Below are 12680 nucleotides of genomic sequence, written 5' to 3'. Positions count from 1 at the left end.
CCGCTGCTGAGGGTCTCTCTTCCACATCTGGATTAGAATAGATTCAGAGGAAGAAAAAGCGACACGCACATGACAAAGAAGAAGTCTAGTATTTATTATCCAACATTCCAAGTGTTTATTACCCAACATTCCAGAACAAAGACACTCTCCTTAAAGTGCTTTTTAAAATGTTTTGTGAGCAACTTGTACATGGGCTGCTCCCTGTGTCCTTTTCAGACTAGTGCTGGGTTTGCTTGAAAAGGAAAACATTCACACTCGAGAGCCTTCGCGTAGGGGAAGTATTCCTGGGAATCATCCACACCAGACTGACTCGATTCCAGCTACAGCGAGCAGCTTCTCAGCACATCTTTCTCCACGGTGTGTAGAGAACTCATGTTTACAGCAGCTCAGGCTTCTGTTCACACTCGCTGTCTACACCACGGCCGTGCCAACAGGGTTTGGAGTGTGTAAGACAGTTGTTGTGGTAGAAGAGATGCTGGATGATGCCGCGGTGGTACGTTACTTACAGTTCCTTGTAGGGGCTACGGGAGCGATAGTGGGGCAGCTGAGCAGGGTCTGAAAGCAAGGCTGGACACATCTTTACGTCAGGGCTCAGTCTTGCTGAACTCGGAATGTTTCGTAGTCTTCTGGGATGGTGTCTGAGGAGGAGGAGATTAAAGCAAATACAGATTAGAAGTAGAACCAGAAGTGAAAAATAGACTAAGGTGCTGTGGGCCATCGCGCTGCGGGTGTAGGTGCAGGTTGTCCCAGAGCAAATGAATGTCTTGGAAGTAAAATGGCAAAAATTCCTGTACTGGCTTCCTCGAACTCACCGTTGCAGCGGTAACGCAGGTTCGACCAAATGATGTTCTCTTGGGAGAAGCAGAAGACTCCCAGGCGGCCTCCTCGCATGGTTGTGTCAAGGACAACTCCCGTGTCTGCTACTACTTCAGGTCCTTCATAGAAACGGGCTCTAGGAGAGAAGAAGCGTGTGCAGGACACGAACATGAGACTGATGCACCCACACAGGAACTGTTCCTCAGTCAGACGCTCCCTCTTCCCCTCCGCCCTGCACTAGAGGTGCTGCTCCTGTGTGTTAAACTGCTGCTCAGGCGTGCAGAGGAAGCTGTAAAGCCCCACCTGATGTATCCGACCTGAGGCCGGTGCTGCAGGAACCAGCGGTAGGAGGTCTTGTCCTTCCAGCCGGAGTTGCGAGGGTCCTTCCACAGCAGCTTGACCTGGTCTGTGGTGTCTCCCGTGTGCCAGAGGGAATTGCGGAGATACTCCCCTGGGCCTGTTTTAGACTTCACTGCCTGCGGCAGAGAAGAGACTGGTGAGATGTGGGGATAAAGGACTGATTGACTGGAGCTGTGTGTGTCCAAGCAGCACAGCTAAGAAAAAGGCCACAAATCCACTAGGGAATTCTCTTTCAATGGCTGCTTTACCTTCAGTTGAATTCCAGGTTCTGCTACTGCTCGGAAGGGGTTTGCCTGCCAGTACGTCTGTTCCATCTGCTTCCACATGACCACATAAAAGCTGGAACTGTCCTGGTAGCCAAATATGAAACCAGCATAATCGTCATCTGTGGCAGTGTTGACATGGAACGTGCCCTCAAAGTCCACCCCGTTGAATGCCGTGTAGCCTGGAAGGGGTAAGAAAACAAAGATTCTGTGTTCTAAGACAAAATGTAGATCCATTTGATCCCAGATCCGGATGGGGGAGGGGGATTTTGCTGAGCCAGATCTGAAGCCTCTGCTCCTGCAGAAAGTATTTCCCCAGGAGGTGGATGAGGCATTAGGTACTTGTAAAGCTGCCCTAGGAACAGGCAGCTACTGAGTGGTAACTTTCCCAATAGGACAAAAGGAAGAGCCTCACCTACGGCCAGGCCGGGATCACTGTTCATGGTCTGGACAATTTCCATGCCCTGAAAGAGAGGAATGTTGTCTCATTAGAACAGTTTCAAATGTACCAGCTTGACCCTGGTTCAGTGCTCAGAGCAAAGATACCCCCCGGGCAAGGCTCCAGGATTAGGATGTGAAGCCTGCAGAGTCTTCTAAGGAAAACTGTACCCAGTTTGGTACAGGCCTGTGTCACACACCCCACCCCCCATCCCCCAGCCTGTTCTGGAGCAGTGTCTACCTGGTTGAGGACAATCCAGTTGGGGTCAATCTGTGCATCACCCTCAGGGTCCAATACAACCGTCTGGAAAGCCCTGAAGTCTGTTAGTGTCACCTCTGCGTTCTCTGGGCACACGTCAATCCTGTCGATCACCATGTCTCTGTCAAAGTCATCTTCACAGAGGTTTCCCACACCATCACCTGAGGGCACGAGAGAAGAAAAGGAGTAAGAAGCTTTCATTAATCTCTCCTACCCCTTACACCCGAGTTTTACTCCGATAGCTGTTGGATAGTGCAGTTTAAGGTGCCCATGTGCAAGGTCAAGAGGTGTTCAGAGCACTGGTACACTTTAAGTCAGTTGCAAAGAAACCCTGAGGCTTCTCTTGCTTGCAGAGATGCTGTGAGCAGAAGACACCTCAAATTGTTGTCACTTCTGGAAGAGAACTTGTTCCAGATATGATCCTGATGTCAGTGTTTTGGGTGATCTGAAAAGGACATAGGACTGTCCCAAGTCAGTGCTGAGAAGATCTTAATTCCTGGCTATCTCTAGAGACCAAACTGACAGGCACTGGCCACCAGGAACAGAAGGCCCCAAGCAGAGCTTAAGTGCATCCATCTCCCTTACCATCCGAGTCTTCTTGGCCAGGGTTAGGGACAAGCCGACAGTTGTCAGGGCCTGGAGGTTTCTCATCTGGAATCCCATCATCATCATCATCATCATCACATTCATCTCCCAGCCCATCATTGTCTGTGTCCACCTGGGAGCTGTTGGGCACTGATGGGCAGTTATCCCGTGTGTCTTGGTGGCCATCCCCATCGCTGGTGGAGAAAATCACAGGGAAAGATTATGTGTTTTAAAAGATGCTTTTAAGAGAAGCAGGTACCACCTTTGTAGGAGCTGGGGTCCTCAACAAGAACAGCACAAGTCGGTGAGTTTAGCCTTAAGCTGTTAGTTACACCAACAACAGAGCAGAAATACTCCTGCTGGAGTGGCTGAACAGGTCTGTGGGTGGTAGGTAATGACGAGCAGGCCAGCACGGGCCATGCTTCCACGGACATGTTCTTTTGAGGAGTGAAGAGAACTCCACCTCCCTTAACTTCTGTCTTTTTCTTGGGTAAGGCCAAGCCAGGCTCTCAGAGAGTTGCGTTTTTCTCCCTCCATCCCCAAGATTTCCTGCAACCCCAGTATAATTGCAGCAAGCTCTCACCTGTCCTGGTTGGTGTCGCAGACATCTCCCACCAGATCGTGGTCGGTATCTTTCTAGTAAAATAAAGCAATAATAATTGAAACTCTCCCTAGATCAAGAGGTGGATTAGGCAATAAAGAGACCAAGAGAGGGGTCAGCTCAGTGCCATGGCTGTTCCGACTGAGAACAGGACTGACATCAGTGGGAGAGTTCCTCCTGCAGGATTTACACGTGGCCCTGATGGATTCCAGCAGTGCTCTTTCTAAGCACAGATGAGCGGGGCAGGAAGAGGGGAGGCCGGAGCGCAGCGGTTCCCCGCTGACCTCCTCTTCCACACACCAGGACCTTTGGTCTCGAGGGGCTGCACTCTCGTACTGTGGCATTTGCACGTGGTGCTCGGTGGGTTCCCAGGGTTGTGCACCTCAGGCAGGTGGCACCAGCACGGTTGTAGGACTGCAGAAGGGGGAGTGCTTCCTTACCTGGTCTGGGTTACTGACTGTGGGGCAGCTGTCACACAGGTCTCCTACTCCATCGCCGTCGGTATCTTTCTGATCAGGGTTAGGAACTCTTCTACAGTTGTCCACTGCGTTTTTGATCCCTGTAAAACATCCAAAGTGGTCCCATCAAGGCAACAGGCCTATTAAGCTCTATGCAGCAAGATCTCTTTTGGATGTAAGAGCAAAAACTGAGGGCAGTTGAAGTCAGGTAATAAAGCAACTATTTACATTTGTATCTACACTTCACACAGTTTCAGTTACATCCCAGCAGCTCTGGAGGATGAAGAGATCAGCAGCAACTGATCTTGAAACACTCCAAGCTGCATTGTGCTGGATGTCTGAGCATGTTGCTGCACATGAACCTGAGAGGAAATGTCCCAAACTATGTTCCTTAGAGGAAGCTAAAGGACTGAAGAATGTGGCTCCAAACTGGCATCACATCTGTACAGGAGTGAGGAGCCAAGAGGATGAAGATGAAGCTGTCTCTGGTCCCCTAAACCATGACAGAGGCTTTCCCTCTAAAGCACACATCTGTGTAATTAGAAAATAAGTCAAGGTTAATCTCGGCCCTTTGACCTGGAAGGTTTAGATGGGGCCTTTTCAAGGCAGGAACAATCTAATTGCAACCTGCATGACTTGATTTCCCACTTCTCTGCATCTACCTACTAGAGCAGCAGATCATGCCAACAGGGTGCAGCCAGACCCAAACAGCACTAGATACAGAAATACTCTGTAAGTAAGAACGTGTGTCCCCGGCCAGGGCAGTTGTGATTTCTGGCTTTTGAAAGCAGGCTTTGTGCAGATACAGCAGCATCAGTGCACACACTGTTTCTAAAGTAATTTGATGTTTTTTCACCCCGACACAGGTTTGATGTGGTTGTGCACGATAAGAGTGCTAATAAAAAGTTGTTAGCACCATCCTGATGAGAGATATTTAAACCCTGTGAGAGCTGAACTGTGAAGGATGTTGGCTTGACTTGGCAGCTAAAAAACTGAGCTGTGCTTCATCCTCCCAGAAGTTAGTTCTGCTCCTGTAGAGCTCAAGCCTCTGAAGGCTGGCACTTGCCCTGAGGCTCCCCAGCTGTGTGCTGCACAGCTTTCTGGGCCTTAGATCAGTATATGTGCACCTCTCTGAGGGTGCTCTCCTGCTGCTCTTACCATCTCCATCCATGTCATCGTCGCACTCGTCTCCCTTCCCATCCCCATCAATGTCCTTCTGGTCGTTGTTCTTCACCTGGCGGCAGTTGTCGCAGGCGTCACCGAAGTTGTCCTTGTCCGCGTTGCGCTGGTCGGCGTTGCGCGTGTACACGCAGTTGTCCTGCGGGAGACAGGGCCGGGCTGGAGGGCTACATGTGGCTCTGAGCGTGCCACTGAGGAGTAAGGGGGACACTTGGCCAAGGGAGAGAGAGAGAGAAGTGAAGACAATTGCTTTGCAAGACCTCTGGGTACATTTAGGTATGGCAGAACTTAAGCATTAGAGTTCAAACCTCAGCATTTAATATCCCATCTCCATCAGCATCATCATCACAAGCATCTCCAATTCCATCCCTGTCTGCATCCTCTTGGCCGGAGTTGGGGACAGTCATGCAGTTATCCTGCAAGGAAAGCAACAAAGGGCTTGTCAGGAACCCGAGCTCTGACGGAGGGGCAGGGTCTCACATCAGAACTGCCTGTTCTGATCACTTCAGAACGTCCTGTTACCAGCTGGACCAGACAACTGCATCTTACCTTGCGGCACTTTTTGTCTGAGCAGCGTTGCTTCTCATCAGGGACCCCATCAATGTCCGTGTCCTTCCCGCACACGTAGCCGTTCCCTGCCCACCCCACGAGGCACTGGAAGACAGCACATGAGCAAAATGAGGCTGGCAGCGAGTCCCCTGATGGCCGTATGCCTCCGAAATGGAAGGCTTCACATGAGAACCAGCATGAAACACTGCAAATCCAGGTACACAGTGCTTCTACGGGGAAAATACTGCCTGGAATAAGCATTCATGCTGTAAACAGCATTTTACATAGCTCAGATACAAGCTCTCAGCTTGTTCTTGAGGTTATAAAGACAGATGCAGCAGCATCTTGGCTCCTGCAGGTTGCTGCAGGGTGCTTCTCCCTGCTCAGCTGCGTGTAAAGTTCCATGAGCGACAAATTCGAGGCACTTCAGGCAAAGGCAAAACCCAAACCCCAAACACACAAAAGCGGATCTGAGGTGCCAGGAGCAGCCCACGTCTCCAGGGAGCACTGGAAGCAACGCTGCAGCAGCTCAGGTGTTAAAGGAGAGCAGGTCAGTGTGGGGAAGGCTCTCCAGGAGAGGGCAGTGGCAGAGCAAGCCCAGCGCAAGGGAAGGCGGAGCGAGCGGCGCTGCTCGGGGGAGGTTTGAATCTCACCGCGCAGGAGAGGGACCCGTCGCGCTCCACGATGCATTCTGCTTTCTCGTGGCACGGGCTGATCTCTCCATTAGGGCAGCGTCTCACTGACTGGCTCTTGCAGCCACTCACTTGGTCCCCAACAAAACCAGGTTTACAAGCCCCGCACTTGTAGGATCCCTGCAAAGAAGAGCAATAAGGAGTTAACAGTCACACAAGTCCTGGCAAACCTTTGCTGTAACCTTCCTCAGCAGCTGGTTTCCACAGCTAACAGAGGCCCCAGAGCCTGGGGAAGAGACCCACATGAGGCTTTCAGCAGTACTGACCCGCGTGTTGATGCAGATGGAGTTGGGGACACAGTTTCTGGCAGCACCTGTCTCACACTCATTGATGTCAGTACAAACCTGCCCAGGAAGAACAAAATAGACTTTCACTTCACTCTTGAGCAGATCCCACATCAGATTACAGAATCAGAGCATCACTAGGTGCAGAAGCAAAGCCCCTGACACACCTTCCTAGGACCCACAGCTCAAAGTTTTCCTTCAAACTGGAGGCAGATCCCAGCAATACTCCTGACCCCAGGCGAGCTGCTCACCCTCTCCAGTCACCAGAGATTTTAGCCTGGCAAAACAGCTTAGCTCTGAGCTGAGCTGGCAGAGTATCTCCTTACCGCAAAAGGATAGAAGCGGGTCAATGGAACAAGAAGGTCAAAGACTGCATCCTGTGACCAGCTAGCTGCTCTCTAAATAACTGCTTATAAACCATGAAGCTAGGCCTTTTGTTGCTGTTTTTACTTCAACCTGTCTACAGCTGTTGGGGAAGCAGAGGGGGAGTAGCTGCATGAGCTCTTCTGGGTCCTAGCATGAAGGATTCCCCAGGCTGGCTTCGCAGTCCCGGAGGTGTCAGACACAGAACACTCTGTCCAGCATACACTGAGCACAAGTAAGGTCTTGGAGTGGAGGTTGCTTCACTGCTGCTGTGCCAGGACATCCTTGGCAAGTGTCTCCTCTCACTGCATCACTTTCCACCAACACAATGCAGCCACCTTGCACGTCCCTCCCATTTCTTTGAAGGCTCCAAGACTTTTGAATTACAGTTACAGAGAGGAAAGAGTTAATGGCTTCTGAAGGAGACAGAAACGTTTCTGGACCTTACCTGTTTGTTGGCTCTGGCATAGGCCAGTCCAACCCCTTCGACCATCTGGCCGGTGAAGCCGGGAGGGCAGGGATCACAGCGGAAGCCAGGGCTGGTGTTAATGCACTGGACCTTCGGGAAGCAGGGGTTTGCATTGCACTGCAAACAAGAGAGGTGGTGCAGAGCTGTGAGGCAGGCGCACAGCTCTCCCTCAAGAGCCAGCTGTGAAGCCAGCTCTCAAAACAGGCCTCGCTGGCTGAGAGCCACCTATTGTACTTTGCTTTTTAAAGAATAAACCAAAAATGCATAGAGGATCCTGGCTTTCCTTGCAAGTGGAAAATGCAACTTCCCCAGCTCAGTTGTTCTCCCAAGTTCCAGTAATGTGCAGACAAGTAAAACAAATCAACTTTTAGGACTAATTCTTCTTTGGTGACATCAATTGCCCAGGCAAAGGGCTGGCTTCACTTCACACTTTCCTTCCTGGCAGTCTCTGAATCCAGAGAACTGGATCATTTCTTACACTGGTTTTGACAGACAAGAACAGTTGTTTGTTTACTACCCTGGGAAGCAATTGTCTTCCAAAATTGCTATTAATGCTTCGTTTTCTCCAACACTTTATTATTTTCACTGAATTCTTGTGCTCTGCACTGGCAGACACATCACATTAACAGAGTGGTTCCCACGTTTTTGTGACCGACAGATTATCATCACTCTCAAAATCTCTCATTGACCCTTTTCAGCAGGTTTTTGAGCTGAACCACTGTAAAGGTGATATGGCTTTGCAAGACACTTGCAGATGCTTGGTGGCCTGATCGGAGAGCATAGGACTGGGGTTTGGGAACCACAGAACTAAGGAGTCTTATGGACATGCAAAATTAACGGTTGAGTGAAGCTCTGCACAGACATGGAGAGAAAACTTGATGGAATCCCTCACTTCCTAAGAAAACCAAACAGTATCTGCCCAGCAAGGTTTGATTTAAAGGCAGAAGTACAGCGTTAAGAGTAGTGTGGTAAGATTTATTGTATAAAGACTATTTGGGAAGCGCTTGATTCTATTCCACACATAATAAATCTTATCTCTAACAACTCATCAGCCATTAGCTCAAAAGATCTTAAGACTGAAAGAGACTGTTCTGGGCTTCCAAACTCACCTTCCTGTGTGGTACAAACCAAAAGATTTATTTTGTTGGAGCTTATGTATCTTTTAGAAAGAAATCCCTAGCTGGATATAAACCCACCACGGAACAGAGCTCAAGGGAGGGTGAGATACAGCCTTCCTTCCCATGAAATGATGTTTCTGTTGAACTGCAGCTCCGAGGGGATTTGCAAGACTTTTCTCTATAACCACAAAACAAACCTGCAACACTCCAAGCCAAGTGAGTCAGGTTTGTACCCTCCAGCCAGTCCCACTTGGGGTTTTTACCTCATTGATGTCTGTGCAGTGGGTGCCGTTGCCTGAATAACCGGGGGGACAGGGTCCGCAGCGGAAGCCGGTGCCGGTCTCGGTGCAGGCCACGCCAGGGAAGCAGGAGTTTGGGAGGCATCTGTTAAACTGTGTCACGGTGATGACAGGGCCTGTGGCCTCGGTGTGCATGCCTGGAGGACAAGAGGAATGTTGGAACAGAGCTGTCACTGCCAGGGACTAGCATCAGGTGGTCCCGCTGTCCCAGAAGGGGTCAGTGTACTTCACACACAGGACGTTTCCTCACATCCTTTCTGAGGTCAAAGAGTTGTAGCTGTTTTGTAAATGGAAAAAAATGAAGCCAGAAGCAGCAGTCTGACAAATCCTGAGTCAGAGCAGACAGAAAATAAATAAGAAACCCCAAAAGCCTTAGCTCCAGTCAAATCTCTTGTTGTTGGTGTAATGCCCTTGCTTTGGAGTTCCACAGAGATCAGTTCTCTCCTTGGTTCCTTCATAACTACACCTCGCTGGTGCTATGGACTCAGGCACCTGGCTAAAGCAGAACCCACACAGGCTTAAGTCTGGGAAGCACTGTGGAGGGCTGTCAGCCAAAATCTCTGCTGTAGAAGCAGGCATGTTACACAGGTCAGCTTGGTCTGTAGCAGGAAAATACTCACATCAGGCTCTGTGCCATAATGTTATGTGTAACATGCTACCTGTTGTCTCCACAGGGCAAGAAACCTCCCTTCATCCTGGCAGATGGGAAATCAATCTGTTATTCAGCCATTCATCACTTCTGGGCTGGAATACAGCAATATGGTCCATCTAAGCATGACGTACTGTGTGTGACGCGTAGGAAATTCTAACCCATACAAATGCTCCTGCAGTCCTGTTCTGAAGCACTGTGAACGAATCCAGCCTGTGCCCACACTGCTCACACCAGCTTCCCTTAAAGTTTGAGGCCAAATGCCAGGTTTTTGTCTCTATCCTCATGACCTGCCCCACAGCACTAGAGAAGTTGCAGAATCAGTCCGGATGGGACACAGAACTTCACTGAAGGCCAGTTCAGGACTGTGAATAAACTGTCCAGAGCTGTCACAAGTCTCCCACAGCCACTACTCTAAGTGGTAGCAGGACACCTTTTGCTCCCACTTTTCTCCAGCTTAAAAGCCTAACAAGAAAAACCTGAAACAAAACAGAACAAAAGCCAACACTCCACCACTGCCAGCAGCAAAATCTTCACTAAACCCAAGGCTTCCTCTCTTCATGTTTCTCTTTCTGAGCAATAATGAGAAGCACACGACTGCTGGGAGTCACGTTGTTCAATGCATGACTAAAAGAGGCTCAAATTCTACAGCTAGGAGTACAGGAGAACACATATAAAACAGACTAGCAAGTGGGGAAGGCAGAAATCAAGTAACAGAGAAAGTTCAGGACAGTTTTATGAGCAAATTATGAAAACAATTGCTGTGGATGAATGCAGTTCTGTGCTGCAGGGCCCAGGAGCTTTGGCTAATCTCTTTTCCAGCAGAAGGACAATCTCTCCAAACGCAGACATGGTCATTGCTGCACCCTTTGAGTGTACTGGCAAATAACAGAGCATCTCCAAGAACCATGCATTCTGCAAGCCAGATGTACTGGAAGTAAGTTCCAGTTTAGAAATAAAACCCAACAACATTTACTGGGGAGCAGAGGACAAGATTTATATGGGGAAAAAATATGACCCTTGTTCCCAAACTCTCTCCATAAACAACCTCTTTGCTTGGATGGTGGCAGCACTAGGATGGAAGGAATAGCAAAGCAGTACCTCTTGGGGGTGATGTTCTCTTCCACTTGCAGCTGTATCCCACAGGATACCCAGTGTGCATTCCCAGGCAATTCAAACATGGGCCATGGGCTGGGTTCTGAGGAGACGGGGTTGGGCAGCTTTCTGCACCAGCATGTAGCTACCCTGAGAAGTCCAGCGTGGTGTGTCACAAAGCCACCAACAAAGCTGATTTCAGAACAGTGCAAGTAAGCAAATGCTGGGGGGTTGCTGGAAGGAAAGAGCAGCTTTTTAAGGCTACTGCTGCTCAGGGAAGGGGCAATAGCTTCATCTGCCATGGAACACGAGGGCAGCATGTAACAGTGGTCCATGTTGTGGGGGGAAAAAGCATCACTAAAATGAGTGTTACCCTGTGACACTCAGGTAATTGTGAAACAAGCCATTTCCTTTGGGGACACGGTCACAGGTAGCTTTTTAGTACTTGCTTGCACACAAAGGTATGAAGGACTTGGAGGAGATAGCTTAACATAGGACTCAGCTTACTAACTCACCACAGGCATCACACTCCATGACTGTATTCTTCAGGAATGTTATCTCCTTAATCTAGAACAAAACAAGAACCATCACTTAGCCAAAGGGTGAGTTTTGCTCCCACAGAAACTAGTAAGCCCCACTGTCAAACCCAGGGTGTCTCTGAGACTGAACAGCTCCTGACAAAGGAACTCTTACCCAAAGTCTATGGTGCAGACTTTCTGGAACCTGAGGTGGCTTGTGCTCCCTGCTGCAAGTCACTCCCTGCTCCAGTGCTTCTCCAGGCTAACTTGGTAATACTATTCTGTCACAGAATAGTAGGAGACTTGACTTGAATACACACAGGAGACACTTGACTTGAATACACACAAACAAGTGTCATAGAGGAAGGGAAATCTACTTTATTAGGGTCTTCTACTCTAAAAGATGGTGAACTAGAGTCCAAGAGTGGTCTGCTTGATCTGCAGCCCAGACTCTGTGTAAGGAAAGCTCAGAGGGAGGCTCCCATGAGCCATTTTTGCAGATATCGGAACAATCGCTGACATTGCTTATGCCATTCTTTGTCCTGAATGCCCCTGCCATGAGGATGTTTAGAATCTGTTCATGAAAGCTCCTCCCTCCAGACTTCCTCACCTGGGACGTGGAGAGGCAGAATAAGTATGTCAGTCCCAAGCTAAAGGTTACAGATTCTCCAGCACCTTAGAGAGCAATCCCAGCAGACTTCTCTCCTGCGAAGCCTCGCTGACTGCCTGCAACCGATGCTCAGGACCAACCTTTCACACCCTGTAGACATCATTTCACTTTGACAAAAGCTCACGTCTCTGCCAGCTCCCAGGTGTAAGAGCAAGTGTCATCCTACGTTAGATGCTCTCTTCCCTCCAACACAGCCTGGGGTCCTGTATTTTGAATAGTTAATGCAGAGAGAGATCTAACCCAAATTCCCAGAACATCTCCCATTAGAGGAGGGTGACAGAGCAGAGTGGAGGATTCGGAGCACTGCTAAGGAGTATCAGTGGCTCCTTTGTGCCAAAAATACTTCAGCTTTTGGCTCAGGAGCGTAGATCTGACCTTTCATTGTTAGGCCTCTTGCCATCCTTATTGCCAACATCCCAAAATGCTGAATCAAGGAAAAGTAAGCTATAGAAAAATCTTTGCACAGATTAAGCGATGATGAACTGCCCCCTTGGCTCTCCAGTTGTATTTGCAGGTTTTGCTTGTGAAGTTTTCTTGAAAGTACTGTTGAGAAAAGCCATGGATGAAAAAACCCCAAGTAGGTGGCAGAGTGAGAGAAAGAACAAATAGAAAACCTGTATGGAAAGCAGGGCTGAGCTGGAAGGGAACACTGGAAATCATTGCCTGAGGCTGCCAGGAACCATGTCTGACCTGGTTCCTAGTAAACACTGGCTATTTATGCAGCAGCCTGAGATGTGAGGGGAGCTCAATGCAACAGATGGTTTTGCAGATCAGAGGCCGCCCAGTTTGCACTGGCACAGGGGCCTGTCTGCCATTCCAGTCCTCTGGCAGGCAGAGGCTGCTGCCCTCAGCTCCCACAGTGGGGAAAGGGAGAATGGAACCTTTTTCTATGCTTAAAAGGGAGTTGACCAGACAAACCACCATCTCCTCGCTAAAATGGGAAAAGATCTAAGCACCTAAGAAGTTCCAAATTCCCTAAGAAACTGCCAGAGCCAGAAAACCTTAGGATTAAAAC

At 49.2% G+C, this 12680-nt stretch overlaps 1 protein-coding gene across 1 annotated transcript in view; it reads right to left on the bottom strand.

The window, feature by feature from the left end:
- Positions 1 to 591: 591 nt before the first annotated feature.
- The window catches only part of COMP (cartilage oligomeric matrix protein), a 14803-nt gene continuing 2714 nt past the window's right edge, over positions 592 to 12680 (bottom strand). Inside the window, exons 3-19 of the mRNA XM_010018618.1 lie at positions 10993 to 11044; positions 8698 to 8870; positions 7296 to 7433; positions 6467 to 6544; positions 6162 to 6320; positions 5509 to 5613; positions 5268 to 5375; positions 4939 to 5098; positions 3763 to 3881; positions 3305 to 3357; positions 2722 to 2915; positions 2119 to 2297; positions 1855 to 1903; positions 1425 to 1621; positions 1120 to 1292; positions 813 to 952; positions 592 to 638 (exon numbers count right to left, since the gene is read on the bottom strand). Of these exons, the coding sequence (XP_010016920.1) occupies positions 592 to 638; positions 813 to 952; positions 1120 to 1292; positions 1425 to 1621; positions 1855 to 1903; positions 2119 to 2297; positions 2722 to 2915; positions 3305 to 3357; positions 3763 to 3881; positions 4939 to 5098; positions 5268 to 5375; positions 5509 to 5613; positions 6162 to 6320; positions 6467 to 6544; positions 7296 to 7433; positions 8698 to 8870; positions 10993 to 11044 (2124 nt within the window). The remainder of the gene's footprint in view (positions 639 to 812; positions 953 to 1119; positions 1293 to 1424; positions 1622 to 1854; positions 1904 to 2118; positions 2298 to 2721; positions 2916 to 3304; positions 3358 to 3762; positions 3882 to 4938; positions 5099 to 5267; positions 5376 to 5508; positions 5614 to 6161; positions 6321 to 6466; positions 6545 to 7295; positions 7434 to 8697; positions 8871 to 10992; positions 11045 to 12680) is intronic.

Source organism: Nestor notabilis, unplaced genomic scaffold (assembly GCF_000696875.1).
Source record: "Nestor notabilis isolate BGI_N333 unplaced genomic scaffold, ASM69687v1 scaffold13577, whole genome shotgun sequence".
NCBI lineage: Eukaryota > Metazoa > Chordata > Aves > Psittaciformes > Psittacidae > Nestor > Nestor notabilis.
The sequence above is the reverse complement of the archived record's forward strand: the minus strand, read 5'-3'. Positions and strand labels throughout refer to the sequence as shown.